Source organism: Dendrobates tinctorius, unplaced genomic scaffold (assembly GCF_039654945.1).
Source record: "Dendrobates tinctorius isolate UK_male_01 unplaced genomic scaffold, ASM3965494v1 ptg000024l, whole genome shotgun sequence".
NCBI classification, from domain to species: domain Eukaryota; kingdom Metazoa; phylum Chordata; class Amphibia; order Anura; family Dendrobatidae; genus Dendrobates; species Dendrobates tinctorius.
The window spans coordinates 14,186,106-14,213,307 of record NW_027361692.1 but is presented as its reverse complement, the minus strand read 5'-3'; the positions used below and the strand labels follow the sequence as shown (position 1 = coordinate 14,213,307).

Below are 27,202 nucleotides of genomic sequence, written 5' to 3'. Positions count from 1 at the left end.
GCCTTTCTGGCTATTAATTATAGGGGGACCCCATGTCATTTTTTTGGGGGGTCCCCCTATTTTAATAGCCAGTAAAGGCTATGCAGACAGCTGCGGGCTGATATTCATAGCCTGGGAAGCTCCATGGGCATTACCCCCTTCCCAGGCTACAAATATTGGCCCCCGGCTGTTGGCTTTCCCTCTCTGGCGCAGAAAATTGAGCGGGAGCCCACGCAATTTTTTTTTCCATTTTTTTTTTTTAATTAAACAGATAATGCGCTTAAAGCCGTGGTCACACCTGCGAGAAACTCGCATGAGTCTCACATGTCAAAACTTGGCACTGCTGCGGGCACTCGGACATGAACGTGCAGCTGCATGTATTTCTATGCAGCGAGTGTGGGTTGGACAAATGTAAAAGAGGAGGTTGGACCAGAAATGACTTCACATATCTTTTTTTTTGTGTGTTAAATAATATATCTTTATTTAACTTCCGAAAGATGCATGTAAAAGTGCATCAAAAACGCAGGTGACCTGCCAGTGACCTCAGGTGTAGATTTGATGCAGATTTTACCTGTGTCAAATCCTGAGCAAATCCTGATGCCATCCTGACCGTGGAAACATATCCTAATGGCAAAGTGTTCTGTGCAGGAAGAACACAAATGGCACACGTCCGTGACATCCGGAGGTCAGGAGAGGCCTTGGTTGTCCTCCGCTGGGAGCAGATTGTGTGCGGTACACTGGAATTACCCCTGTTTCAGAGGAGTCATTTCCAGTCATACAACACACAATTTATCCGGAACAGTTACCACTTGTAGCCTTGTTTCACAGTCTGCTTTGCCTTGACAGCTGCATAGATTATAATAATTGTGTTGGCAAATTGAGTGCGCCTGGCTTCATCAGAGGAGCTTTAAATACTTCTCCATTCTTCCATTTGTCACATATTCCAGGCTGAAATGCCGGCGTTGTATTTTCGGTGAAGCGAGCATGTGTTTGTAGCTCCTGTAAATAAGGAGGGACCTTTCCGCATTACAGTAGTGTGCAGACCGCTCAGCTGTCGCGCGCTCCACCTTCTGCACGAACACTGACCACACAACGCGTTTCACTGCCGCAGCGCTGACTATAAAATGAAAGAGCCGCCAGATGTCCCAGGTAAAGCCCTGGGGAATATCCCTTACTTGCCATGTAGCGGTGCGCTATGCCATTTTGAGACCTTGTGGTATTGCGTTGACTTTGTGCAGATGTGCATTTTATACGCTAGAAAGAATTATTTTCTTTTTTTTTTATAATAGTTTTTGGACACAACATATTTTCAGCAAAATAACCCTGAGAAATGATAGAAAAAATGTAAAGGTGGTAATTTCATACTGATTCTTTCTCATTTTCTATGTCAGATAGCTGGAGGGTTTGTGCTGTAGTGATTCACTGGAGTTGTAAAATCTCAAATATGGTTTGTTGGTTAGGCCACGTTCACACATCAGTACTTGGTTAGTATTTTACAAGTCTGGAGTGGAACAATCAAGAGATAAAGTATAATAGGAGCGTGCACCACTTCTGCATTCTTTCCCCACTTCAGCTGCCTGCCTCAGCTCAGCGTAGACAGCTGAAAATCATGTGCGACACATGCATCTGCATCATTATCATCAATGGGACCCGTGAGCGCATACGCCCGAGATCCGCTACGTAAGCCCTGATGGAGCCACCGAACATAGCGGCAAACATGATGGAAAACCTACCGCACTTTACAGTTAGTGTATATTGATGAACCCTACATTTCTAATTCATTCCATAGAGTAACCACTAAATGGGTGTACATATATCTCTCTCTCTCTATCTATATATATATATATATATATATATATATATATATATATATATATACAGTGCCTACAAGTAGTATTCAACCCCCTGCAGATTTAGCAGGTTTGATAAGATGCAAATAATTTAGAGCCTTCAAACTTCACACAAGAGCAGGATTTATTAACAGATGCATAAATCTTACAAACCAAAAAGTTATGTTGCTCAGTTAAATTTTAAGAAATTTTAAACATACAAGTGTGGGTCAATTATTATTCAACCCCTAGGTTTAATATTTTGTGGAATAACCCTTGTTTGCAATTACAGCTAATAATCGTCTTTTATAAGACCTGATCAGGCCGGCACAGGTCTCTGGAGTTATCTTGGCCCACTCCTCCATGCAGATCTTCTCCAAGTTATCTAGGTTCTTTGGGTGTCTCATGTGGACTTTAATCTTGAGCTCCTTCCACAAGTTTTCAATTGGGTTAAGGTCAGGAGACTGACTAGGCCACTCCAACACCTTGCCTTGATTTTTTGCCTCTTGAACCAGGCCTTGGTTTTCTTGGCTGTGTGCTTTGGGTCGTTGTCTTGTTGGAAGATGAAATGACGACCCATCTTAAGATCCTTGATGGAGGAGCAGAGGTTCTTGGCCAAAATCTCCAGGTAGGCCGTGCTATCCATCTTCCCATGGATGCGGACCAGATGGCCAGGCCCCTTGGCTGAGAAACAGCCCCACAGCATGATGCTGCCACCACCATGCTTGACTGTAGGGATGGTATTCTTGGGGTCGTATGCAGTGCCATCCAGTCTCCAAACGTCACGTGTGTGGTTGGCACCAAAGATCTCGATCTTGGTCTCATCAGACCAGAGAACCTTGAACCAGTCTGTCTCAGAGTCCTCCAAGTGATCATGAGCAAACTGTAGACGAGCCTTGACATGACGCTTTGAAAGTAAAGGTACCTTACGGGCTCGTCTGGAACGGAGACCATTGCGGTGGAGTACGTTACTTATGGTATTGACTGAAACCAATGTCCCCACTGCCATGAGATCTTCCCGGAGCTCCTTCCTTGTTGTCCTTGGGTTAGCCTTGACTCTTCGGACAAGCCTGGCCTCTGCACGGGAGGAAACTTTCAAAGGCTGTCCAGGCCGTGGAAGGCTAACAGTAGTTCCATAAGCCTTCCACTTCCGGATGATGCTCCCAACAGTGGAGACAGGTAGGCCCAACTCCTTGGAAAGGGTTTTGTAAACCCTTGCCAGCCTTGTGACCCTCCACGATCTTGTCTCTGATGGCCTTGGAATGCTCCTTTGTCTTTCACATGTTGACCATGTATGAGTGCTGTTCACAAGTTTGGGGAGGGTATTAAATAGTCAGAAAAGGCTGGAAAAAGAGATAATTAATCCAAACATGTGAAGCTCATTGTTCTTTGTGCCTGAAATACTTCTTAATACTTTAGGGGAACCAAACAGAATTCTGGTGGTTTGAGGGGTTGAATAATAAATGACCCTCTGAATAAACTTTTCACAATTTAAAAAAAAAATAAACAAAGAAATAACATTCTTTTTTGCTGCAGTGCATTTCACACTTCCAGGCTGATCTACAGTCCAAATGTCACAATGCCAAGTTAATTCCGAATGTGTAAACCTGCTAAATCTGCAGGGGGTTGAATACTACTTGTAGGCACTGTGTGTATATATATATATATATATATATATATATATATATATATATATATATATATATATATATATAATCTGAATATAAATAAACACACTTGTATTCACATTTAAACCGTCCGCCTAGTATTGTTAGTAAGCACTTACACATTGCACGTTCATTGGTCATGTGCTTACCAAACCCATAGGTGTGTATATACCGTATGTGCGTGTATGACTAATTCTGATGAAATGCATGGGTGTTACTACTGAGCAGCTCCTTGGTTTTTACCTTTTTAGCTGACCTTCATAGGAAAACCAACTGGTCAGTGCTATAGCTGTACTTACAGCATGCATAGAAGATAATTTTCTATAAAGTCTGATGTGAGTAGTTCTTCATCAGCTACTGCATGTATTTTCGCTAGGTTCTGTAAGGTGAACATTTAATCTTAATGAAGCCAGCCTCCTCCCATCAACATTTCATCCTCTTAATATATTGCAATCATCATATTATATAGCACTTTGTACTTACAATTGCTCATTTTTCCATTCTGCCCAGTTAATTCTTCTCTTTTCTCTGCTCGGTGTAGACACAGGAAATCTCTTTCCCCTGGAGTACTTCTTTAACTTGTGTGTGAGATGTTTTTGCTTTTCTCGTAACGTTCTTTGAATGTGGATAGGATTGGTAATTTGATCTGTCATCAAAATGCAACTATAGGTGCAATGTGGTCCGCAGGATAAGTGAAACATATCTGATCCCCAGCAGTCCTACCTCTGGGACCCACACCGAGCACTGCACAAAGGGGTCCGATCCTCAGTTCATCTTCACTGCAGCCAGAATTGAGTAGAGCCTCTTGATCATATACAGTGCCTTGCGAAAGTATTCGGCCCCCTGGAACTTTTCAACCTTTTCCCACATATCATGCTTCAAACATAAAGATACCAAATGTAAATTTTTGGTGAAGAATCAACAACAAGTGGGACACAGTTGTGAAGTTGAACGAAATGTATTGGTTATTTTAAATTTTTGTGGAAATTCAAAAACTGAAAAGTGGGGCGTGCAATATTATTCAGCTCCTTTAAACCTAATACTTTGTTGCACCACAATTTGCTGCGATTACAGCTGCAAGTTGCTTGGGGTATGTCTCTCAGTATTGTACATCGAGAGACTGAAATTCTTGCCCATTCTTCCTTGGCAAACAGCTCGAGCTCAGTGAGATTTGATGGAGATCGTTTGTCAACAGGAGTTTTCAGCTCTTTCCACAGATTCTTGATTGGATTCAGGTCTGGACTTTGACTTGGCCATTCTAACACCTGGATACATTTATTTGTGAACCTTTACATTGTAGATTTTGCTTTATGTTTGGGATCATGGTCTTGTTGAAAGACGAATCTCCGTCCCAGTCTCAGGTCTTTTGCAGACTCCAAAAGGTTTTCTTTAAGAATGGTCCTGTATTTGGCTCCATCCATCTTCCCATCAATTTGAACCATCTTCCCTGTCCCTGCTGAAGAAAAGCAGGCCTAAACCATGATGCTGCCACCACCATGTTTGACAGTGGGGATGGTGTGTTCAGGGTGATAAGCTGTGTTGCCTTTACGCCAAACATATCGTTTGGCATTGTTGCCAAAAAGTTCGATTTTGGTTTCATCTGACCAGAGCACCTTTCTTACACATGTTTGGTGTGTCTCACAGGTGGCTTGTTGCAAACTTTAAACAACACTTTTTTATGGATATCTTTGAGAAATGGCTTTCTTCTTGCCACTCTTCCATAAAGGCCAGATTTGTGCAGTGTATGACTGATTGTTGTCCTATGGACAGACTGTCTCACCTCAGCTGTAGATCTCTGCAGTTTCTCCAGAGTGATCATGGGCCTCTTGGCTGCATCTCTGATCAGTCTTCTCCTTGTTTGAGGTGAAAGTTTAGAGGGACGGCCGGGTCTTGGTAGATTTGCAGTGGTATGACACTCCTTTCATTTCAATATGATCGCATTAGCAGTTTTTCCTCTGCAGGAGGAGACAAGCATCGGTACATGAAGATGTCCGGCTTCGGCCAGATTCAGACCTGTGATTGCCAGCTCTGTGGCAAAGAGCTTACAAGCGTTGCGCTCCTTGCCCAGGAAATTGACCACCGCTGATAGACTGCAGAGTAGGCCGTTAACCTAGGCAGCGAGCAATAAACTAGTATTAAGGGAACAGAATTTTTGACAAAAAGTACATTGTAAAGTTTCTTGTTTTTACAAGTAGTTTGTAATTTTGGTCTTTTATCGTTGTGACACAATCCGTTTAATTCCTAGCTATTGGCATACTATATCTGAGAGTTTTGTGCAGAAAAGTGCGCATTTTCCTTAAAACTATTATTAGCAATAAATCTTTCATGGTCTCGGGGGTTTCGGTCATTTGGGGGTGTTTGGAGCTCAGATTATAGACACAGATCACTTAGAGAACCTCGAGTGACCGGGTGGGAATGGCAGGAAGCAAAAGCTTTTAGTGTTCATTGATTAGTGTGTGTGCATGCGTCCTTACAGGAGCACAAAGGGAATGAAATATTAATAGTAAGGAATTCCTGTTTTTCTCTTGGAGGTGCAGACCATGTGCTTATGACAGCGAGCATGGATAATTGGAAATGAGCTCCAATGGAAACTCCTTCGTCAGAGGTAAGGCCTGCTTAATAATGTAGATCTGTATGTGCGGGAACATTTCGATGTTAACCTAACACAGCTTCTGTCACACTGGGTCACTTTGCATTGTGTCTTAAGGTAGGTACTCAGCTTCTGCAATGACACAGACTAGCCGTAGATATCCATTCAATAAATAGCATGTGTAGAATGTTAATTTTATAAAAATGTATCGCAGGCAATACTATGAAAATAATATATTCTACATGTCTTAATTAGTGATGAGCGAACATGCCCAGGTAAGGTGATGTCCGAGCATGCTCGTGTGCTAAGAGTGTCTTCGGCATGCTCATATAATATGTTCGAGTCCCTGCGGCTGTTAGACAGCCAGAACACATGCATGAGTTGTCTGTCTATTAGGCAGTCCCTGCATGCGTTGTTGCTGTTGAACAGCCGCGAGACATGCATCCGCGGGGCCGTGGACTCAAACATATTTTTCGAGCACACGGGCATACTCCGATAACACCATACCCGAGCACGTTCGCTCATCACTAGTCTTAATACATTTTATATTTTTTTTTGTTCTTTATTATTTTCATCATTGAAATGGACTGCAATCTTACAAAGATTCTTTCTCGGAAATGACTGCAGTCCCACAAATCCTTTAGGGTAGACTATTAGTAAAAAGTGACCTTTGGTATCACTGCAAAATTACAAAGGTGCAGTGGTTTGTCTGTGCATGTAGCTGTGCCTGGTACCGTAACCCAGCCCAATTTATCTGCTGATAAGTGATGAGAAAGTATTGTTGGTTTACATGATGAAGTGCACAGCTTTTTATGTGTAATGCAGCTGCGGAGCAGTTGCGCGCAGCCACCACCTGGGGTTGCTGTTGCGGGAAAAATTGTTGCACTAACTGTGTAGCACCTCAGTGCAGAAGTGCAGGCCGCCACCAGGAGGCGGCAGAGTAGTCAGACAGGCTGGAGTGGGCAACAAACAGGAAGACAAAGTACCAGAGGTCACATCAATGCACGAGGTCAGGGACGAGCCAACAGTCAGAGCCATACAGGAGAGCGGTAGCCAAAAACGTGAGACGGAAAGGGGAGTTGAGGTACAAGCCAGTGGGTCAAAAGCCAATAGAGGAAGTAGTACCAGAGACAAAGAAACTGGTAACAGAGTTCAAGCCGAGTCACTCACTGTAGGGAAATCACCGCACATACACAGATTCAGGGATTGGGAACGGGTCAGACGCACACACGGGAAGTCAGAGGCAAAAGGATCACTAGGGTATGCGGATCAGCTGCTCAAGCCAAGGACCAGAACTATCACTGATAAAGGCTACCATAAACAATACCAATAAATAGCCACCCAAGAACCAAAGAGAGACAGAAAAATTTAACCTCTCTCTCCATGACCAGGCTGGGGAAAGAAAAGCAAGAAGCAAACCCCGACCTGGATCATGACATTATGCTTTATGAAGGCCATCAATTATCACATTTCCGTCCTGCTGATGAAAATGAAATTAATCTGCCTCCTACACCAGTCTATACAGCAAAGCTAAAACATGAGCTGCATCAAAATAGGAAATGTAAGCTTATTTTGTATGCTTCAGTACAGTGTGATTTTTTTTTTTTTTCATAAGTCATCATTACAAAGATATAAAATGTTCTAATGTATTTTTTTGGAGAAATATCATTTTTTTCCCCTCTTATCAGTTACTTTTTTCTTTCCCTGCACTGATCATTCTCACTCAAAAACTGAACAAATGTGTCAAGGGATCTGTCTTCAGTGATGGATCAAATTACACCCTCTGTTTAAAGTCTATGGAGAAAGGAGAGAGATGAAGCTGAAGGGCAAAAGAGGCACATACCCAAAGAGAAACTGCTGAGGCTTCTAGTGCCCAGAAGCTGCAGACACAAAAAGAAAAACTGCTAAAGAAAAATGTACATAACGTATAATTCCTAGAAACAGTGTAATTCCTCATTTACACACCCTAAGGCCACGTTCACACGTTTAGTATTTGGTCAATATTTGTAAGCTAAAGCCAGAAATCGAGCAATCAGAGGAAAAGTATAATAGAAACACGTCACCACTTCTGTATTTATCTCACCCACTCCTGGTTTTGGCTTACGAATACTAATGTAAAATCCTGACCATATAGTTAATGTGTGAGCGTGACCTTATTTTGAAAAGTTACTTGATATGGGAATTATACTTTAACCCCTTAACAACCGCCGATATGCCTTTTAACTGCGTCAGTTAAGGGTACTTATTCCATAGCGCCGCTTTTTAACGGCGCTGAGAAATAAGGCTATAGCGCCCTCCAGTGTCGGAAATTCTCCAGGACCTCGGCTACCGGGGGTGGCTGAGACCCCAGAGAACATGATTCGGGTCAATCACCCTTCATGTAATAACGGCGACCGCCAAAAAAAAGTCAGATTTACCGTAATGTCTCTCTCCTCTGATGTGATGTAGCACATCAGAGGAGAGAGAAATGGGGTCCCCGGAACTTCCGGTGTCTCTGGACCTTCCTGCATCCCCCGGTGATGGCCTTCGGCATCTTTATCTGGAAAGAAATTGGCAGGCGCATAAGCAGTGCGCCCGCCGAGATCTGCAGTGTGGCACCTGGCAGCAATTGGAGATTTTTCCTATTGGTTCATTTTGATCACTGTAATAGACCCTATCACAGTGATCAAAATAAAAGAATAGTAAATCAACCCCCCCCCCCTCTTTATCGCCTCATTAGTTAGGTAAAAAGAATAAAATTAAAAAAAATATATTACAATTTTCCATTAGGGTTGGGGTTAGAACTAGGGTTAGGGTTGGGGTTATAGCTAGGGTTAAGGTTGGGGATAGGGTTGTTGTTGGGATTATAGTTGGGGTTATAGCTAGGGTTAAGGTTGGGCTAGAGTTAGGGTTATGTTAGGGTTAGGGTTGGGGCTAGGGTTAGAGTTAGGGTTGTGTTGGGGTTAGGATTGGGGTTAAGGTTGTGGCTAGGGTTGTGTTAGGGTTGAAGTCAGAATTGGGGGGGGTTTCCACTGTTTAGGTTCATCAAGGGGTCTCCAAACTCGATATGGTGCCCGCCATTGATTCCAGCCAATTTTGCGTTGAAAAAGTCAAATGGTGCTCCCTCCCTTCTGAGCCCTGCCATGTGCCCAAACAGTGCTTTCCCCCACATACGTGGTATCGGTGTACTCAGGAGAAATTGCACATTTTATCCTGATACCGTTGTAAAAATAAAAAGTTTGGTATGAAAGTAAATTTTTGTGAAAAAAGTAAAATGTTCATTTTTCATTCCACATTGCTTTAGTTTTTGTGAAGCACCTGAAGGGGTAATAAACTTCTTGAATGTGGTTTTGCGCATCTTGAGGGTTGCGGTTTTTAGAATGGTGTCATTTTTGGGTATTTTATGTCATATTGACCTCTCAAACTCACTTCAAATTTGAGGTGGTATCTAAATGAATGGTTTTGTAAATTTTGGAAAAATGAGAAATCGCTGGTCAACTTTTAACCCTTATAACAAAAAAAAAAAAAAAAAAAAATCTTTCCAAAATTGTGCTCATGTAAAGTTGACATGTGGGAAATGTTATTTATTAACTAGTTTTGTGACACCACTCTCTGATTTAAGGGCACAAAATTAAAAGTTTTAAAATTGCAACATTTTTTAATTTTTTTCCAAATTTCCGTTTTTTTTTTTCATGAATAAATGCAAGTCATATCGAAGAAATTTTGCCACTAACATGAAGTACAATATGTCACGAAAAAACATTCTCATAATCAGTGGGATGCGTTGAAGTGTTCCATAGCTATAACCTCATAAAGTGACAGTGGTCAGAATTGTAAAAATTGGCCTGGTCATTAAGTAACCAAATTGGCTCTGTCACTAAAGGGTTAAGTAATGTATTATTTTTGAGGACACACTACTATTAACCTAGCATAACATTAAGGCTATGTGCGCATGTCGCGTATTTGCTTGCAGATATTTCTGCAAGGTTTCTGCATCTCTTGGCAGAAAAACGCAGCAGAAAATACACACGTTTTTGCATGCGTTTTTGTAAATTCATAGAGTTAAATAAAGATATATTATTTAAAAAAAACAAAAGAAAGAATTGTGATGTCATTTCCTTGTCCAACCTCTTCTTTTTCATTCTCCATTGAAGACCATAATGTCATTGCATACCATGTTCAAATTTATAATGTTTACACACACACAAAACAAATATAAGTGAATGTATATAGAGAGTTGGTGACTCTAGGTTAAGCACCTGTTCACATTTAGTTTATGTTTGGATGTGACGGTCATTTTTTTTGAAATTTGTATTCATTAGCCTTCTGACTGAGCACTCCACCTTTTAGCTGCAGGTGTTTTTAATCACAGCAGGGCCACCATCCCTTCACAGAGATATAGATTTCAGTCTAAGGAGAAGATTCACAGTTTGCCATACACATGAAGACTTTAGTCTAAGTGAGGTTTGGCAGTGTTAGGTGCTGGAAAACGAGAATCACTTTAACATGGCTTCCAGGTACACATGAATTGGCCAATTATGCGCTAAATATTCTCAATTTTTCATATTTCTAATGCAGTAATGCAGTTCAACTTTCATATTTCATGTTTGCAAGCTGTGGCGCTACAGATTGCTACCTTATTTATTTGATTATTCACTTAATACCGAGTGTCCCAGGGCGAGCTCACGTGTAGAACAGTGACATGGTGAGATGTGACTGCTCTACCCGGCCTCCGACGATACACTGACAGCAGGTGATCGCTACAGTGTATCACTTGGCTGCCGTGAGAGTTCACCGGAGTTCTTATGCTCCAGTGCTATTACTTACGGCACTACCGCTGTGTGACAACTTTCCCACGCAGTGGTGGCGTAAGCAAGATCACTGGCGCAGATCAGCTGATGAACTTCAGTAAACTCTCTCATGGCGGCTCAGTGATACACTGCGGGAGCGATTACTTCCTGTCATTGTATTGCCGGCGGCCGAGTGACATCGCCGTGGGACACTTGATATTAAATGGACTACGGCGGAAAGGTGAGTATATGTTGGTTTATCACTTTTGATTGCTTGCAGGAGATGCGGGCATCGGGGGGGATTATGTGTTCGGTGAGTATGTATATTGTATGTAATTGTGTAAATGTTTTGATTTTTTTTTTACTATTGAACACAGGCGCCAGATGATGAGACTACTCTCCCATCATCGGCTCATTCTGTCTCTGTTATATGTGACAGCAGACATAGCTGGATGGGAGAAGTCGTCCCATCGGACGATACCTCAGTACAATCAGTATGGGCTGTTTGTCGCATGGGTACAGGCGCCCGCAGTCAGACGCACATATTCTCCGCTTACACACTCTTCCTCCTCCTGACATAATTTCCTTTGACAATTCTGCATCGTTTTTGGCAGCAAATCCGCAAACCTTTTTGCACCTGTGTTTTTGCTGCAGACTTGACTGACTCAAATGAAGTCAGAGTCAAAAACGCTGCAGAAACGCAAGAAGAATTGACATGCTGCAGAGAATTAAACGCTGCAAACACAGACAGAAATTTACTGATCATGTGCACAACACTTCAGGATTGTCATTGTATTACCTTACATAAGTAATCCATTGCGTTTTTGGACCATTTACGTGCGTAAACATAAACGCCGCGAAAACGAATCGTGTTCACATAGCCTCAGTGTTATAGAATTGTCGTTTCTGTGAGGGCTTTTTCTAAATTTCAAATAATAAATACAACTTCTATACTCCTTCATGAAGTATAAAATACATTTAGACTATACTGACATGAGAGAGGGATGTTAAAAAGAAAAAAAACCCTTTCCTTCCTGGCAGATGCATACCTTCATGAAGGAAAGATGTGATCAGCGCTTAGGTTACATAATGGCGAGCAGAGTGTGTACTTTGTGATTGTGGTTTAGCTTCTGCTTGGACTTGTATGTGTAATACTTGTGTTTGGTAACCAGAAGGGTGTAAATTAGGTTCTTTGATCCTGGGGAGGATTCCAGATTCATATTTTAATCACAGTGGTTTATTAATTAAAGTCGACAGTAAAAATAATATACATGCACAGTGTGTTTCTGCGTGTGGTTGGAGCATAATTAGGATTTCATTGGCAGAAAACATGGTTAAAAGCCACAATGCCTCAGGTTAAGTACAAATATGCAGTAAGGAATTTGTGTGAAGTTATGTGATGGATTTTGGTGGATAAAATCCAGAACTAAAATACAATACAGGCAAAAGAATGAATTATTAGAAATGTCATTCACAAAATGTGAACTTTTACCAAGTGAGCAAAACAGCATATTTGGGATCTTTTAAATCCTGTTCATGCTGAGATGAACGCCACAGCAAAATCTGCTTGTAACCCATTTGGGAGAATCACAGTATTGGAACAGGAAAGATGTATATCTTTGTTCCGTGTTAGCCAGTAGATAGAAAAATATTCAGGATTGAGAGTCCTCAGTGGTTGATACCTTTTAATGGCTAACTGAAAAGATGGTAACACATTGCAAGCTTTCGAAACTACTCAGGTCTCTTCATCAGGCTAGACTAATACAAAATCTGAAGTCACATATTTATGCACAATACAGCCGTGTGGGGGCATCACAACACAGAACTAGACCCCAGTCAGAGGACCATAAAACATCCGGACTCCTTATCTATGAACTGGTCCAATGTTTATATTTATGTTTCTCCCTCTCCCATATTAATAGTTCTTCTTCACGTCACTTGTCTTATCTATTGCATTTTTTCTAGGCTGTATTGTGCATAAATATGTGACTTCAGATTTTGTATTAGTCTAGCCTGATGAAGAGACCTGAGTAGTCTCGAAAGCTTGCAATGTGTTACCATCTTTTCAGTTAGCCATTAAAAGGTATCAACTACTGAGGACTCTCAATCCAGTCTTGGAACAGAGGTTAATCACAGGACAATTAGGGTATGTGCACACGTTGCGGATTTGCCTGTGGAATTTTCTGCACAGATTCTGCATCTCTTGTCAGAAAATGCAGTTAAAAATCCGTGCCTTTTTGATGCGGATTTTCATGCATTTATTTCATGCGGATTTGTATGCTTTCTTCAAAGCTAAATAAAGATATATTATTTAACAAAAAAATAAGAATTGTGATGTCATTTCCTTGTCCAACCTCTTCTTTTACATACTCTATTGAAGAATAATGTTTACACACAGAGATAGATCAATAGATAATACCAAGCCCGATGCTTAGTAATAAACATAATAAAATGGTACATAAAGAGTTAAATAAAGACACACACAAAATCTGCGTTAGGCTGGGGTCACACTTGCGAGAAACTCACAAGAGTCTTGCACTTCAGTACCCGAAACTGCCGCCGGAACTCGGACCGGAGCGTTCAGCTGCATAGAAATGCATGCGTCTGCATACTCTGGTCCCGAGTGCCGGCGGCAGTGCCGGGTATTGATGTGCGAGACTCGCGTGAGTTTCTTGCAAGTGTGACCCCGGCCTTAAAGCAATATCTGTTTAATTTTAAAAAAAATTGAAAAAATAACATGGGCTCCCGTGCAATTTTCTGCGCCAGAGAGGGAAAGCCAACGACTGGGGACCGATGCTTATAGCATAGGAAGGGGGTTAATATCCATGGATCTTCCCAGGCTTTGAATATCAGCCCTCAGCTGTATATTTAGCCTTTACTGGCTTTTAAAATAGGGGGACCCCCCCCAAAAAAAAACAACAACGTGGGGTTCCCACATAATTAATAGCCAGAAAAGGCTAAGCAGACAGCTGAGGGCTGATGTTAATAGCCTAGGAAGGGGCCATGGATATCCCCCCCCCCCACCCCGGCTACAAACAACAGCTCACAGCCGCCCCAGAAATAGCGCATCTCTAAGATGCACCAATTCCAGCACTTAGCCTCTCTCTTCCCACTGCCCTGTAGAGGTGGCATATGGGGTAATATGTGTGGGGTTCATGTCACCTATGTATTGTAAGGTGACATCAAGCCCGGCTCAGTAATGGAGAGGCTTCAATAAGATACCTATCCATTACTAATTCTATAGTTGTGAAAGGGTTAAATAAACACACAGCCAGAATAAAGTATTTTAATGAATTAAAAATAAAACACTAAACACAGTTTTCCATCTTTATTGTACTCCTAATTCCTGCAACGCCCTCGATCACCTGTAAAAAAAATAAAATAAAAATAAACCAACAGTATACTCCCTGTTCCGACGTAATTCATTTAATAACGAGTGTCCCACGACGATCTCCCGTGGAAAGCTGTCAGGGCCTCCAGTGACACACTGACAGGAGATAATGGCTCCTGCAGTGTTATCACTAAAGGTTCTCTGGAGTTCATGCTCTCACTTTACGGCACTGCTGCGTGAGAATTTTCCCACACAGTGATGCTGCAAGTGACAGCATGAACTCTAGTGACCTCTGACGGCAGAGTGATCCACTGCAGGAGGATACCTGCCGTCATTGTATCACCGGAGGCCCCTGGAGAGCAGTCACATCTGCCGATGTGACAGCTCTCCGTGGGACATCGTCTTGAGACAATTGTTTTTACATGGATTACGTCGGAACAGGGAGTATACTGTTTATTTTTTTCTTACAGGTGATCGAGGGCGTCGGGATTAGCTGTATGGCGAGTATGTACTGTTTATGTGTGTAAGTTTTTTTTTTTTTGTGTTTTTTTTAGACACTTGAACACAGTAGCCAGATAATGGGACTACTACTGTCCCATCATTGGCTAGCTGTCACTGTAGCAGGCATAGCCGAATGGGACTTGTAGTCCCATCGGACGATGCCTTCCTACATACACACACACAGCCCCGCAGACACCCGAATACACATACGCACAGACACCCGCACACAGACACGCACATCTTCTCTGCACTCACACAGTCTCAGCCCACACACTCTTCCTCCTCCCGTTCTGCAGCGTTTCTCGCACGCAACTCCGCAGCAAAACCACAGATATTTTTAAACCTGCGGATTTGCCTGACTCAATGGAAGTCAGTGGGTGGAGAAATGCTGCAGATCTGGAAAAAGAATTGACATAGTGCGGAAAATAAAACGCTGCAAATCCATGCGTATTTTTCGGCAGCATGTGCACAACAATTCTCAATTTCCCAATGACTAACATTGGCTGTGCACTACACTGCGGATTTGATGCAATTCCGTGCGTCCAAAAACGCTGCAAAAACGCATCAAAATCCGCAACATGTGCACACAGCCTTAAACTTTCACACTCCTTATCTATGAACTGTTCCAATATTTACAGCCACAACGGTTTTCTCCCTGTCCCACATTGATAGTTCTGCTTCAAGTCCCTTTTTTTTTCTCTCTCAGTATGATGTGCTTTACCAAACAGCTCTATCTTGGTCCACAAGGCACTTTCCCAGAATTTTTTCGGCTTACTCATTTACATATTGTCAAAATGCAGTATAGATTTTTTTAATGTCTCTGTCTCAGCAGTGGGGACCTCCTTGGTCTCCTGCCATAGTGTTTCATTTAATTCAAATGTGGATGGATAGTTCGCACTGACGCTGATGCACACTGAGCCTGCCGGACGACTTGAATTTCTTTGGAACTTGATTGAGCCTGCTTATCCACATTCTGAACTCTCCTCCCTTGCAACCTTTCATCAGTTTTTCTCTGCTGTCCACATCCAGGGTTATTGACTACAGTGCCATGGCTTGTAAACTTCTTGATTATGTTGCCCACTGTGGACATAATGTCCAATTTGCCTTTTTTCTCTCAATTTTTTGTGTTCCATGTGAATAACAAAACATGTAATTGCAATAATTTTTTGGGAGAAATACTTCATTTTCTGGAACAAGGGTGACCACACTTTCGGCCATGACTGTATGTAAAAAAAAAAAAGTATGTAGACTTCTATATTTCTTATAAAGCTTCCTCTATAGGTAGCGGATGACAGTTTATGGTCTCTTCTGGAGGCATCTATGTACATCAGACAGCTTTTGCGGAGTAAATATCACATAAATGTCATGTGAACATAGGCTTAGCTTTTCATGCTATTCTAGTCTTATTCATTTCTGTTTTCTCGCTTTCCTTCCTGTTTAGTAAATAGTGAATCTTCATCTGGAATCAAAATGAGTGATGTTCAGGCAACTGTGGAATTTTCAGTGGAGCTCCAGAAGTTTTACAATGTGGATCTATTCCAGAGAGGGTGAGTGTCACATTCTGGACTATGGTATTTCCTTCCAGTGATTCTTTGTGTTGCTTTAGTTGTCCGGTTGACCTAGAGGTAGACAGCGGCCTCCCACCGGCGTGTCATGATGCTTATAGTAATGTTGTATAAGGTTAAGTTCCCACAATGACTTTCTGGTGAGTTTTTGACGCTGTTGTGCAAAACAAAAACTGCTGTGATTGACAGCTCCAATAAAAGTGGATGGGATTTATAGAAATATCATGCCCACTGTGCTTTTTTTTTTTTTTATTACACTGATTGAACTGACTCACGGTGCATTTCTAAACCCCTTCACCATGCGATTTTGATTTTTTTGCATTTTCGTGTTTTGCTCCCCTTCTTCACAAAGCCACTTCTTTGTTATTTCCATATAGCTATATGATATATGGCTTATTTTTTGCGGGCCGAAAAAATTCCAAGTGACGTGAAATTGCAAAAAAAAAGTACAATTCGACAATTGTTTTTGGGATTTTTTTATTTACCATGTTCACTAAATGCTGAAATGACCTTCCAGTATAATTCTCCAGGTCAGTACGAGTTCTTAGATACCAAACGTGCATAGGTTCTTTTTAATGGTGAAAAAAAAATCCGAAGGTTGTAAGAAAAAATGGCGCAATTTTCCGAGACTTGTAGTGTCTCCATTTTCAGGATCTGGGGATGGGTGAGGGCTTATTTTTTGCAAACCAAGCTGACATTTTTATTGATACCATTTTGGGGTAGATATAATGTTTTGATCGCCTGTTACTGCATTTTATTGCAATGTTGCAGCGACCAAAAAATTTAATTATGGCGTCTTAATTTTTTTTTTTTTAATTATGCAGTTTAGTGATTGGATTAATTTAGTTAATATTTTGATAAGAAAGAGGGTGATTTGATCTTTTATTTGTTTATTTATAAACATTTTTTTTTACAATCTTCCATAGTTCTACGCCCAAGGTTGTAAAGGAGTTAAATCTGCAACATGTCCATTTCTCTTGAGGGTTCTCTGATTGTTATGTATGGATTTTCCCAATAGAGTTTCATTAAATGCAGAAATTGCACAGGTAAAAAAACGCACATAACCTGCAAATAACTGCATCAAAGCCAAATAACAAAAAGGATCAAAAACTAAGTAGCTTTATTTAAAACATGACATATCAAAAAGAAACAAAAACGCAATGAACATGCATGTAAAAAATTGCAATGATAAAAATGCAAGTAACATAATTTAGGCCTTGGGTGCAGAGAATCTGTAGCCTCGAATAGTTATGGTGGTAACGTAGCCTACGACTGAACTGGGAAGAGTGTGGCCCAGCACATCTGTACTACTGATGTCACCACTCACTGATGGCAGGTGTGGTACCACTAGGGCATCGTAGGACTGTTTCCGCCACTGATTGGTTTCAGTAGTCATATGGACCCTACTAGAGCACCCGTGCTGGATCACCGGGGAATAAAATAAATGAGTACGTCTTCGGTTGTTTTATAACATCTACTGGATTAAAAAAAATTGTCACGGATGCATATCCCCTTTATTTGGCTAGTGAGAAATGATTGCCTATATTAGTGACATATCATTATATCGTGATATGTAGAGCAAATGCTGAGCTCCATATCTGTCATACTATGTATATATTCTATTGGATCATGGCTGTAGTATATTTCTTATTACCCTAACTGAACTTTATCAGCACAGATATGGCTTTATGTATTGGACTGTCCTTTAGTGATGTGATTGGGATCGATGCCAGCAATATCATTGGTTTGGGCAGTATTCATAATATACAATATTACCTAACCTTTAATGCTAGATTTCAGTGTGTATATGTTATAATGTGGGTTTGTAAGCATTGATTTCAACTTTTGTGTAGGAACTAAAATTCTCTTAAAAGGGTTTTCACAAAGTACATTTTAATCAATTGATCTGGAAATAAAATATCCCTGTGCTGAGATAATCTTATAAATGTTCCCCTGCTGTGTACTGTGCAATGGCACTGTCTGACTGCACAGAGACATGGTCTGATCATACCACATCTCCTGCGCAGGGGAGGAAGGAAAAGAGAGTATACAGACAGGACAGTATGGGATCACAGCTGGTTTCTATAAGGAAAAACACTTCCCTACCTATTTAAAAACTTTCTTTACATCACAGAAATAATCGGTTGCGATCTCCTGCTGTCCTGTCTGTATCCTCTCTTTTGCTTCCTCCCCTGCCCAGGAGATGTGGTATGATTAGACCATGTTCCTGCACAGTCAGACACAGACATTACACAGTACACATCAGGGGCACAATTATAAGATTATCTCAGCACAGGAACATTTTATTTACACGTCCAATTGTGGAACTTTGTTTCTGGGACAACCCCTTTAAGGCATTTTCTGTGATTTTCTAAAATGTTCAAGAAGTATTATTTCTCCCTGCGGACAATGACATGCTAAGCATGTGGAGATGAGGAGACTTAAAGCCGCAATGCTCTTCAGGGAAATATGCTAATTGTGTCTTCAGAAAGCAAGAGGATTAGTGCCACCTATTGGAAGTAGCAATCCTAAAAGTCAGTGTCGACCCTTTAACGAGCCTTGTTACATGACTTAGGATAAAAGCCAAAACCAGAATCTCAATTTGCAGTCACTGTGTTTCGGGGTACTGCCCCTCGTCAGTGCAAAGTGTGAGATCTGGTTTGGCTGTGTGAGAGGCGTCTTTAAAGGGCTCGTTAAAGGGTCGACATTGACTTTTAGGATTGCTACTTCCAATAGGTGGCACTAGAGTTCTTGTCCTCTACCTCTATGAAGAGACAATTTGCATATTTCCCAGAGGAGCATTTTGGCTTTAAGTCTCCTCATCTTGGCATGCTTAGCATGTCATTCTCCGCAAGGAAAAACGATACTTCTTGGATATCGGTCAGACGCCTCTCACATTTTCTAAAATGTGGCACAGAATAGGGCATGTTCCAACTCATATGTATAGCTATTACTTACCAACTAGATGTTGGCCCGATTCTAAAGCATCGGGTACTCTAGAATATGGTCAGCGGGAGATATAAATAAAGTGATATACTCACCTTCCGACGGCCCCCGGACTCTTTCCCTCCTCTCACCACGCTCCCGGCATCTTCCGGTCCCAGTAATGCTTCGCGCCAATATAATCTCCCACCACATTAGCTCGCTACTATGGCTGTTTCCTGCCTCTGTAATGATGACATTTGGTCCATCCTTTATCACCTTTCCGACATGTGGTGTAATAGTAAGCACATGTCGGACTCCCCCCTGTTTGGTGCGGCTGATCTATACAGCTGACATGTGCACGCAACAGCCACGAGTGGAATCGCGATCCACCCGCAGCTGCTTACTAGTTAAATGCTGCTGTCAATCTCTGACAGCGGCATTTAATTCGCACTTACAGGAAGCTCGTCACTAATTCCGCCCATTGGTGATCTGCAAGCAGAACTCTATGGTTGTCATTGCCAGATTGTAATGTGTGCCACTTCGTTGTCGGTGGTCTGTTACACACTTAACATTATGGTTGGTCCGAACAATGAAGGCAACTGTTCCCACCCACCTTTCGTGTCTCCCTTTTTTCCTCATAGATTGTAAGCTTGCGAGCAGGGCCCTCATTCCTCTTGGTATCTGTTATGATCTATGTGATTATTGTTATGCTGTAATGTCTATTGTCTGTACAAGTCCCCTCTGAAATGTAAAGTGCTGCGGAATATGTCAGCGCTATAGAAATTAAATTATTATTATAGCAAGTGATCACTTCTACTACACACAGGCGATCTAATCATCGCCTGTATGTAGCAGAGGTGATCAAAGTACTACAGCTTCTAGTCTCCCATGGAGACTATTGAAGCATGCAAAAAGTTAAAAAAAAAAATGTTTGTTTTTTTTTTAAAATATAAAAGTTCAAATCACCCCCTTTCACCCCATTCAAAATAAAACAATAAAAAAAATCAAACATACACATATTTGGTATCACCACAGAATCGCCCGATCTATCAATATAAAAAAGAATTAATTAGATCGCTAAGGCCGGTTTCACACTAGCGCATTTTCAGCGCGCGCACGGCCGGGGGTAGCTCCGCCCCCGATCCGGCTCTCTGCCCGGCGTGCCCGCCCCTTCCTTGTAGCGCCGCCTCCTAGCGGACAGCGGCGCCTGCGATCGGCGCACCCTATCTTTAGCATAGGGTGCGCCGATCGTGCGCAGGCCGTGCGCTAGTTGCGCTTTGACCTGCGCTGCGCACTTTTGACGGTGCGCCGTGCGCGCCAAAATCCGAAAAGTTTGATTTTGGCGCGCACGGCGCACCGTCAAAAGTGCGCAGCGCAGGTCAAAGCGCAACTAGCGCACGGCCTGCGCACGATCGGCGCACCCTATGCTAAAGATAGGGTGCGCCGATCGCAGGCGCCGCTGTCCGCTAGGAGGCGGCGCTACAAGGAAGGGGCGGGCACGCCGGGCAGAGAGCCGGATCGGGGGCGGAGCTACCCCCGGCCGTGCGCGCGCTGAAAATGCGCTAGTGTGAAACCGGCCTAAATGGTGTAATGAGTAAAAAAATTCAAAACTCCAGAATTACGTTTTTTTGGTCGTCGCTACATTGCAATAAAATCCAATAACGGGCAATCAAAAGGTTGTATCTGCAACAAAATCGTATCAATAAAAATTTCAGCTCGGCTCATAAAAAACAAGCCCTTGGATAAGCCCAGATCATGAAAAATGGAGACGCTACGGGTATCAGAAAATGGCGCAATTATTTAGTTATTTATTTTTTTTTAATACAAATTTTGGATTTTTTTTACCACTTAAATAAAAAAAGAACCTAGACATGTCTGGTGTCTATGAACTCATAATCACCTGGAGAATCATAATGGCAGGTCAGTTTTAGCATTTAGTGAACATAGTAAACAAAAAAAGAAGACATTTTTGCAATTTCACCGCACTTCGAGTTTTTTCCCCCCATTTTCAAGTACACGATATGTTAAAACCAATGGTGTTGTTCAAAAGTACAACTTGACCCGCAAAAAACAAGAGCTCACGTTGCCATATTGGCGGAAAAAAAAAAAAGTTATGGCTCTGGGAAGAAGGAGAGAAAAAAAACCAAAAAGGTAATTTCAGAGCAGCATGATATAAGGACAGAGACCCTGATTACAGGGTGTCACTTATTGGGCTGCTTGCTACTGTTTTTCTACAATATTTTCTCTGCTGTAGATATAGCTGTGGTCACATTGTTAAACTGTGTATAATCCAGCCCACACCCCTGAATGGCAGCTTCCTGTGAACACTGTATATTGTCATCAAGCTGCTAATCAGTGGTGGGGTCTGGGTTACAGAAATAAAACCTGACTGACCCGCTTGTCAGACCGAGTCCAGTAATAATAATCTGCTGATCAAACACTGATTGTATTGAAACTACAGCACAAACCCTAATAAGTGACACATCCCTGGAATCACGGTCTCTGTGCTCACCTCATGCTGTTCTCAGATTAAATAGCAAAAACTTGCAGACAGATTCCCTTTAAGTGACTGATACGACATTTGTCTGCACAATGTGTGACTGCTGCAGCCAGTGATTGACTGCAGTGGTCTTCTGAATGATACATCATCACTTGCTTGGACTACTGGGGAGGGGACACTGGAGCACAAGGGAATTTAACATGTAAGTAATGTTTTTTCTTAACTTTATGACATTTTCTATCCTAAGACACTGTGTAAAATCTCATGTGCTCTTAAAAAATAGAAACCCCAAATGGACCGGATGTGCCTTGTTCCTTTATTTCCAAATCAGTACAAGTTCCTCATACAAGTGAAAATGAAATCTGTGAAAATCTGTGCGGTACAGCAGAAGGCCCAATGCAGTTTCCCATTGCGCTGTAATCCTTTCCCGGACTTGTCCCGCAGTCCCTGATGTATACATTGGTTTAATTCCTCCTTTGTAATATATTGGCTTTCTTTAGTAATTGGGAAACATAATGAGCCGTATATAGTACAATTTGAATGGGGAAACCTCCCGCTGCCCCTGCACCGCTGTGCTTGTTTCTGTGCTTCCCTTTTTTCCTTTTATATACATATTTTATATTCGGTAATTCTATAAAACATCCTGGATATTACCAATTACCAATGTTAACAATACTCCAGATAATTGTCTCGGAATACACTGCAGGATTGCAGAAGATAACACTGGTCAACAGCATTTTTGGTGCCAAAGATATTTCATCGAATTTAGGGTATTTTTGGGGTGCTGATTCTGAATATGTCATCAGTTTTGCCAGATTGGCTCAAGTTTTTGAGATTTTTGGTATCTTATTTATAGCACTTGTTGGTAAATGCGACGCATCATCTCATTAATTTCTTTGGATTAGTACTTGAACTGAGCAGTTCTCAATATAGTTTTGTGTTAATTAGTGTTCTAAAAGTTTGTTCATAGCTTGATTTTTGCACTAACTTTATGTTGTTGTCTGTTTTCCAGTGAAAAGCATGAACTCATCAAGAAGAAGTTGTCTTAACGATCCAGACTCATTCTGTTACATTTGTGGTGAATACACACTGCCAAAACATAGAAGAAACATAACAGACTTCGTAAAAAAAGTGTATTTTGCCTATTTTGGGGTTATGCTTGGGGACCAAGACAAGTTTTGGGCACCACACATAGTGTGCAAAGCATGTATCGAATTATTACGAAAATGGAGCAAAGGACAAAGAAAAAGCTTCAAATTTGGTGTTCCAATGGTGTGGAGAGAGCCAAAAAATCATCATGATGACTGTTATTTATGGTAAACACAGGTACAGGCACATCTTCACAATGAGGGACAGGCCTTCTTGCAGATTCCATGTTACTCCCATTTTCGTTTCTTATGCTTATTGAATCCTTGCACTTGCACTGCACAGAAATAACAGTCATCATGATGATTTTTTGGCTCTCTCCACACCATTGGAACACCAAATTTGAAGCTTTTTCTTTGTCCTTTGCTCCATTTTCGTAATAATTCGATACATGCTTTGCACACTATGTGTGGTGCCCAAAACTTGTCTTGGTCCCCAAGCATAACCCCAAAATAGGCAAAATACACTTTTTTTACGAAGTGTGTTATGTTTCTTCTATGTTTTGGCAGTGTATATTCACCACAAATGTAACAGAATGAGTCTGGATTGTTAAGACAACTTCTTCATGATGAGTTCATGCTTTTCACTGGAAAACAGACAACAACATAAAGTTAGTGCAAAAATCAAGCTATGAACAAACTTTTAGAACACTAATTAACACAAAACTATATTGAGAACTGCTCAGTTCAAGTACTAATCCAAAGAAATTAATGAGATGATGCGTCGCATTTACCAACAAGTGCTATAAATAAGATACCAAAAATCTCAAAAACTTGAGCCAATCTGGCAAAACTGATGACATATTCAGAATCAGCACCCCAAAAATACCCCAAATTCATTAAAATATTTTGGACACCAGAAAAAAAAATTTTTTTCGTTGACCTGTGTAATTATTGCAGTATTTTTTTTTTTGGCTGACTTTTTCCTGATATTTATTTTTTCCTTGAAGTATTAGAATGAAGCAAGCAGCGTTACTACTGTGTCTCACTACGGATGTTCCCAGAGCAAACTGGCACAGAAAAGCAGCAGCCTTTCCATCCCGTGTGAACCTACCCTTAGGGCTTAGGCCAGGTTCCCACGTGCAAAAATGTTTTATCTATGCACTTTTCTGCAGATGTTTGCCGCCATCAATGTAATAGAACTCTGCTTTGATTATTGCATTTTTCTCATACAATATTCCCTTTTTATGATTTTTTTTTTGTACATACAGTGGGGCAAAAAAGTATTTAGTCAGTCAGCAATAGTGCAAGTTCCACCACTTAAAAAGATGAGAGGCGTCTGTAATTTACATCATAGGTAGACCTCAACTATGGGAGACAAACTGAGAAAAAAAAATCCAGAAAATCACATTGTCTGTTTTTTTTTCATTTTATTTGCATATTATGGTGGAAAATAAGTATTTGGTCAGAAACAAAATTTCATCTCAATACTTTGTGATATATCCTTTGTTGGCAATGACAGAGGTCAAACGTTTTCTGTAAGTCTTCACAAGGTTGCCACACACTGTTGTTGGTATGTTGGCCCATTCCTCCATGCAGATCTCCTCTAGAGCAGTGATGTTTTTGGCTTTTCGCTTGGCAACACAGACTTTCAACTCCCTCCAAAGGTTTTCTATAGGGTTGAGATCTGGAGACTGGCTAGGCCACTCCAGGACCTTGAAATGCTTCTTACGAAGCCACTCCTTCGTTGCCCTGGCGGTGTGCTTTGGATCATTGTCATGTTGAAAGACCCAGCCACGTTTCATCTTCAATGCCCTTGCTGATGGAAGGAGGTTTGCACTCAAAATCTCATGATACATGGCCCCATTCATTCTTTCATGTACCTGGATCAGTCGTCCTGGCCCCTTTGCAGAGAAACAGCCCCAAAGCATGATGTTTCCACCACCATGCTTTACAGTAGGTATGGTGTTTGATGGATGCAACTCAGTATTCTTTTTCCTCCAAACACGACAAGTTGTGTTTCTACCAAACAGTTCCAGTTTGGTTTCATCAGACCATAGGACATTCTCCCAAAACTCCTCTGGATCATCCAAATGCTCTCTAGCAAACTTCAGACGGGCCCGGACATGTACAGGCTTAAGCAGTGGGACACGTCTGGCACTGCAGGATCTGAGTCCATGGTGGCGTAGTGTGTTACTTATGGTAGGCCTTGTTACATTGGTCCCAGCTCTCTGCAGTTCATTCACTAGGTCCCCCCGCGTGGTTCTGGGATTTTTGCTCACCGTTCTTGTGATCATTCTGACCCCACGGGGTGGGATTTTGCGTGGAGCACCAGATCGAGGGAGATTATCAGTGGTCTTGTATGTCTTCCATTTTCTAATTATTGCTCCCACAGTTGATTTCTTCACTCCAAGCTGGTTGGCTATTGCAGATTCAGTCTTCCCAGCCTGGTGCAGGGCTACAATTTTGTTTCTGGTGTCCTTTGACAGCTCTTTGGTCTTCACCATAGTGGAGTTTGGAGTCAGACTGTTTGAGGGTGTGCACAGGTGTCTTTTTATACTGATAACAAGTTTAAACAGGTGCCATTACTACAGGTAATGAGTGGAGGAAAGAGGAGACTCTTAAAGAAGAAGTTACAGGTCTGTGAGAGCCAGAAATCTTGATTGCTTGTTTCTGACCAAATACTTATTTTCCACCATAATATGCAAATAAAATGAAAAAAAAACCAGACAATGTGATTTTCTGGATTTTTTTTTTCTCAGTTTGTCTCCCATAGTTGAGGTCTACCTATGATGTAAATTACAGACGCCTCTCATCTTTTTAAGTGGTGGAACTTGCACTATTGCTGACTGACTAAATACTTTTTTGCCCCACTGTATGTTATACAGTGGGTTTTTTTTTTATGCACAAACTATGGAATTCTACACTTAAATACGCCATTGTATTTTTTGCGTGCATTTTTTCCATGCTCCCCATAAAAAAATGCACCAAAAACGTCAGTTCTTAAAAATAGACATGATTTTTCAAGAATCCACTTTATTTAAACTGTTAAGACAGCAGATAATGTCTGTATAAATGAATAGAATAAATAAAAATGTCTGCAGAAAATGAATGCAGGGCTTCCATGATCGGAGGATCAGATGGATCTAGTGCGTACCTTGCTTGTGCTCTCATGGTTTCCTGCAATCTGGTCTTGTCTTCTTTCATTTACCGGGAATAGAACAAGCAATTTTAGTTCAGTTCTGCTAATTCAGAAATTGTATTTTTACTATGTAAGTACCACTGTGTGTTCCCAAGCCAACAATCTGTATCCTTTAGCAAACAGTGTGCTAGAAAGCATCTGAGATACATCCTGAGTGCACAAAAGCTTCATTTAGATTTGATTTATTTTACATGGCCGGTTCGCTCCCCAGTTACTGAGAAATCAGCGTTTGAATTGATACACAAACGAGGCTGAAGAGCTATGGTATTTCTGAAGGCTCTTGACCCTCCAGCCGTATTCCTCGCCAAGAGATGCTTTTCTCTTTTTTGCCTGAAGTCGCCCAACATAGGGGCTGTCAGTCAAGCAGGAGGAGGCGGTGTTGTGTGTTAAATAGAGCTGGAGTGACAGAGGCTTCAAATCTACCATAGCTTTTTATCCACATGTTATGTAAAAATCTGCTTGGAATCTGCATAAATTGACTTGTGGCGCAGATTTTCGACACCAATTTCACTTTTTGCAATTTGCAAAACAAAATCTGCAGCCAAATCTGTCACAAAGCTGCATATAACTAATGCATTTTTACTACAGATTCACAAGATGAAGATCTGCTGGTTTTTTTTTTTTTTTTTTTTTTTTACAGATAATTTAAGTTATGGACTGTACCTAGCTTTAGACCGTAATTCTAGAAAAGTAGTAATTGGTATGAAAACCCCCAAAATGTTATATGAAAAACCGAAAATGAAGCCGATTGCTCCCGCAGATGAAGCAGTCCCTACATGTAAAGCTTGGATGTATTTGCTTTGTGACCGAGCCCCAAGAGTTGTCCGCAGAGTGATTCTCAGCAGATTGCTTTCTGCTGTCACTTGTTGTAAATGGTGAAACAGCTGTTAAATATCAGGAAAGGTGTAATATTACCGAGCAGCACCACTCCATTCTGAATATCATGTGGGATGCTGAAGTGCCAGCTGGAAAGACTCTTGGCAATGCTCGCTATGTGCCCTCTTGTATCCGCTTTCATCTATACCGGCTGCTCGCTATGTTGTGTGCTGTTATTTAGTCTGGTAGGAAAAGATAGGATTACAGATACATTTTAGAATCCAGTCATTGAACACTTGTCGTGGACGTAAATGAAAAATCATCTGATCAGTTATTAAGCTTGCAGGATTTCTATATACGGTCGGCAAATATCTAATTCTTTCCTTTGTAAACTATGATCATGGCCTTCACTAGGCCCGCTCTTTCTTACTGTCTTACTCTCT

At 41.3% G+C, this 27,202-nt stretch overlaps 1 protein-coding gene across 5 annotated transcripts in view; it reads left to right on the top strand.

Moving 5' to 3' along the window:
• FAM135A (family with sequence similarity 135 member A) overlaps window positions 1–27,202 on the top strand; it is a 159,938-nt gene that overhangs the window by 32,275 nt on the left and 100,461 nt on the right. For 4 of the 5 annotated variants that reach the window (XM_073569383.1, XM_073569384.1, XM_073569380.1 and 1 more), the window contains exons 2-3: window positions 6,007–6,080; window positions 16,108–16,213. In XM_073569383.1, the coding sequence (XP_073425484.1) occupies window positions 6,050–6,080; window positions 16,108–16,213 (137 nt within the window). In that variant the 5' untranslated portion in view covers window positions 6,007–6,049. The remainder of the gene's footprint in view (window positions 1–6,006; window positions 6,081–16,107; window positions 16,214–27,202) is intronic. The other variant, XM_073569381.1, reaches the window with a different exon arrangement.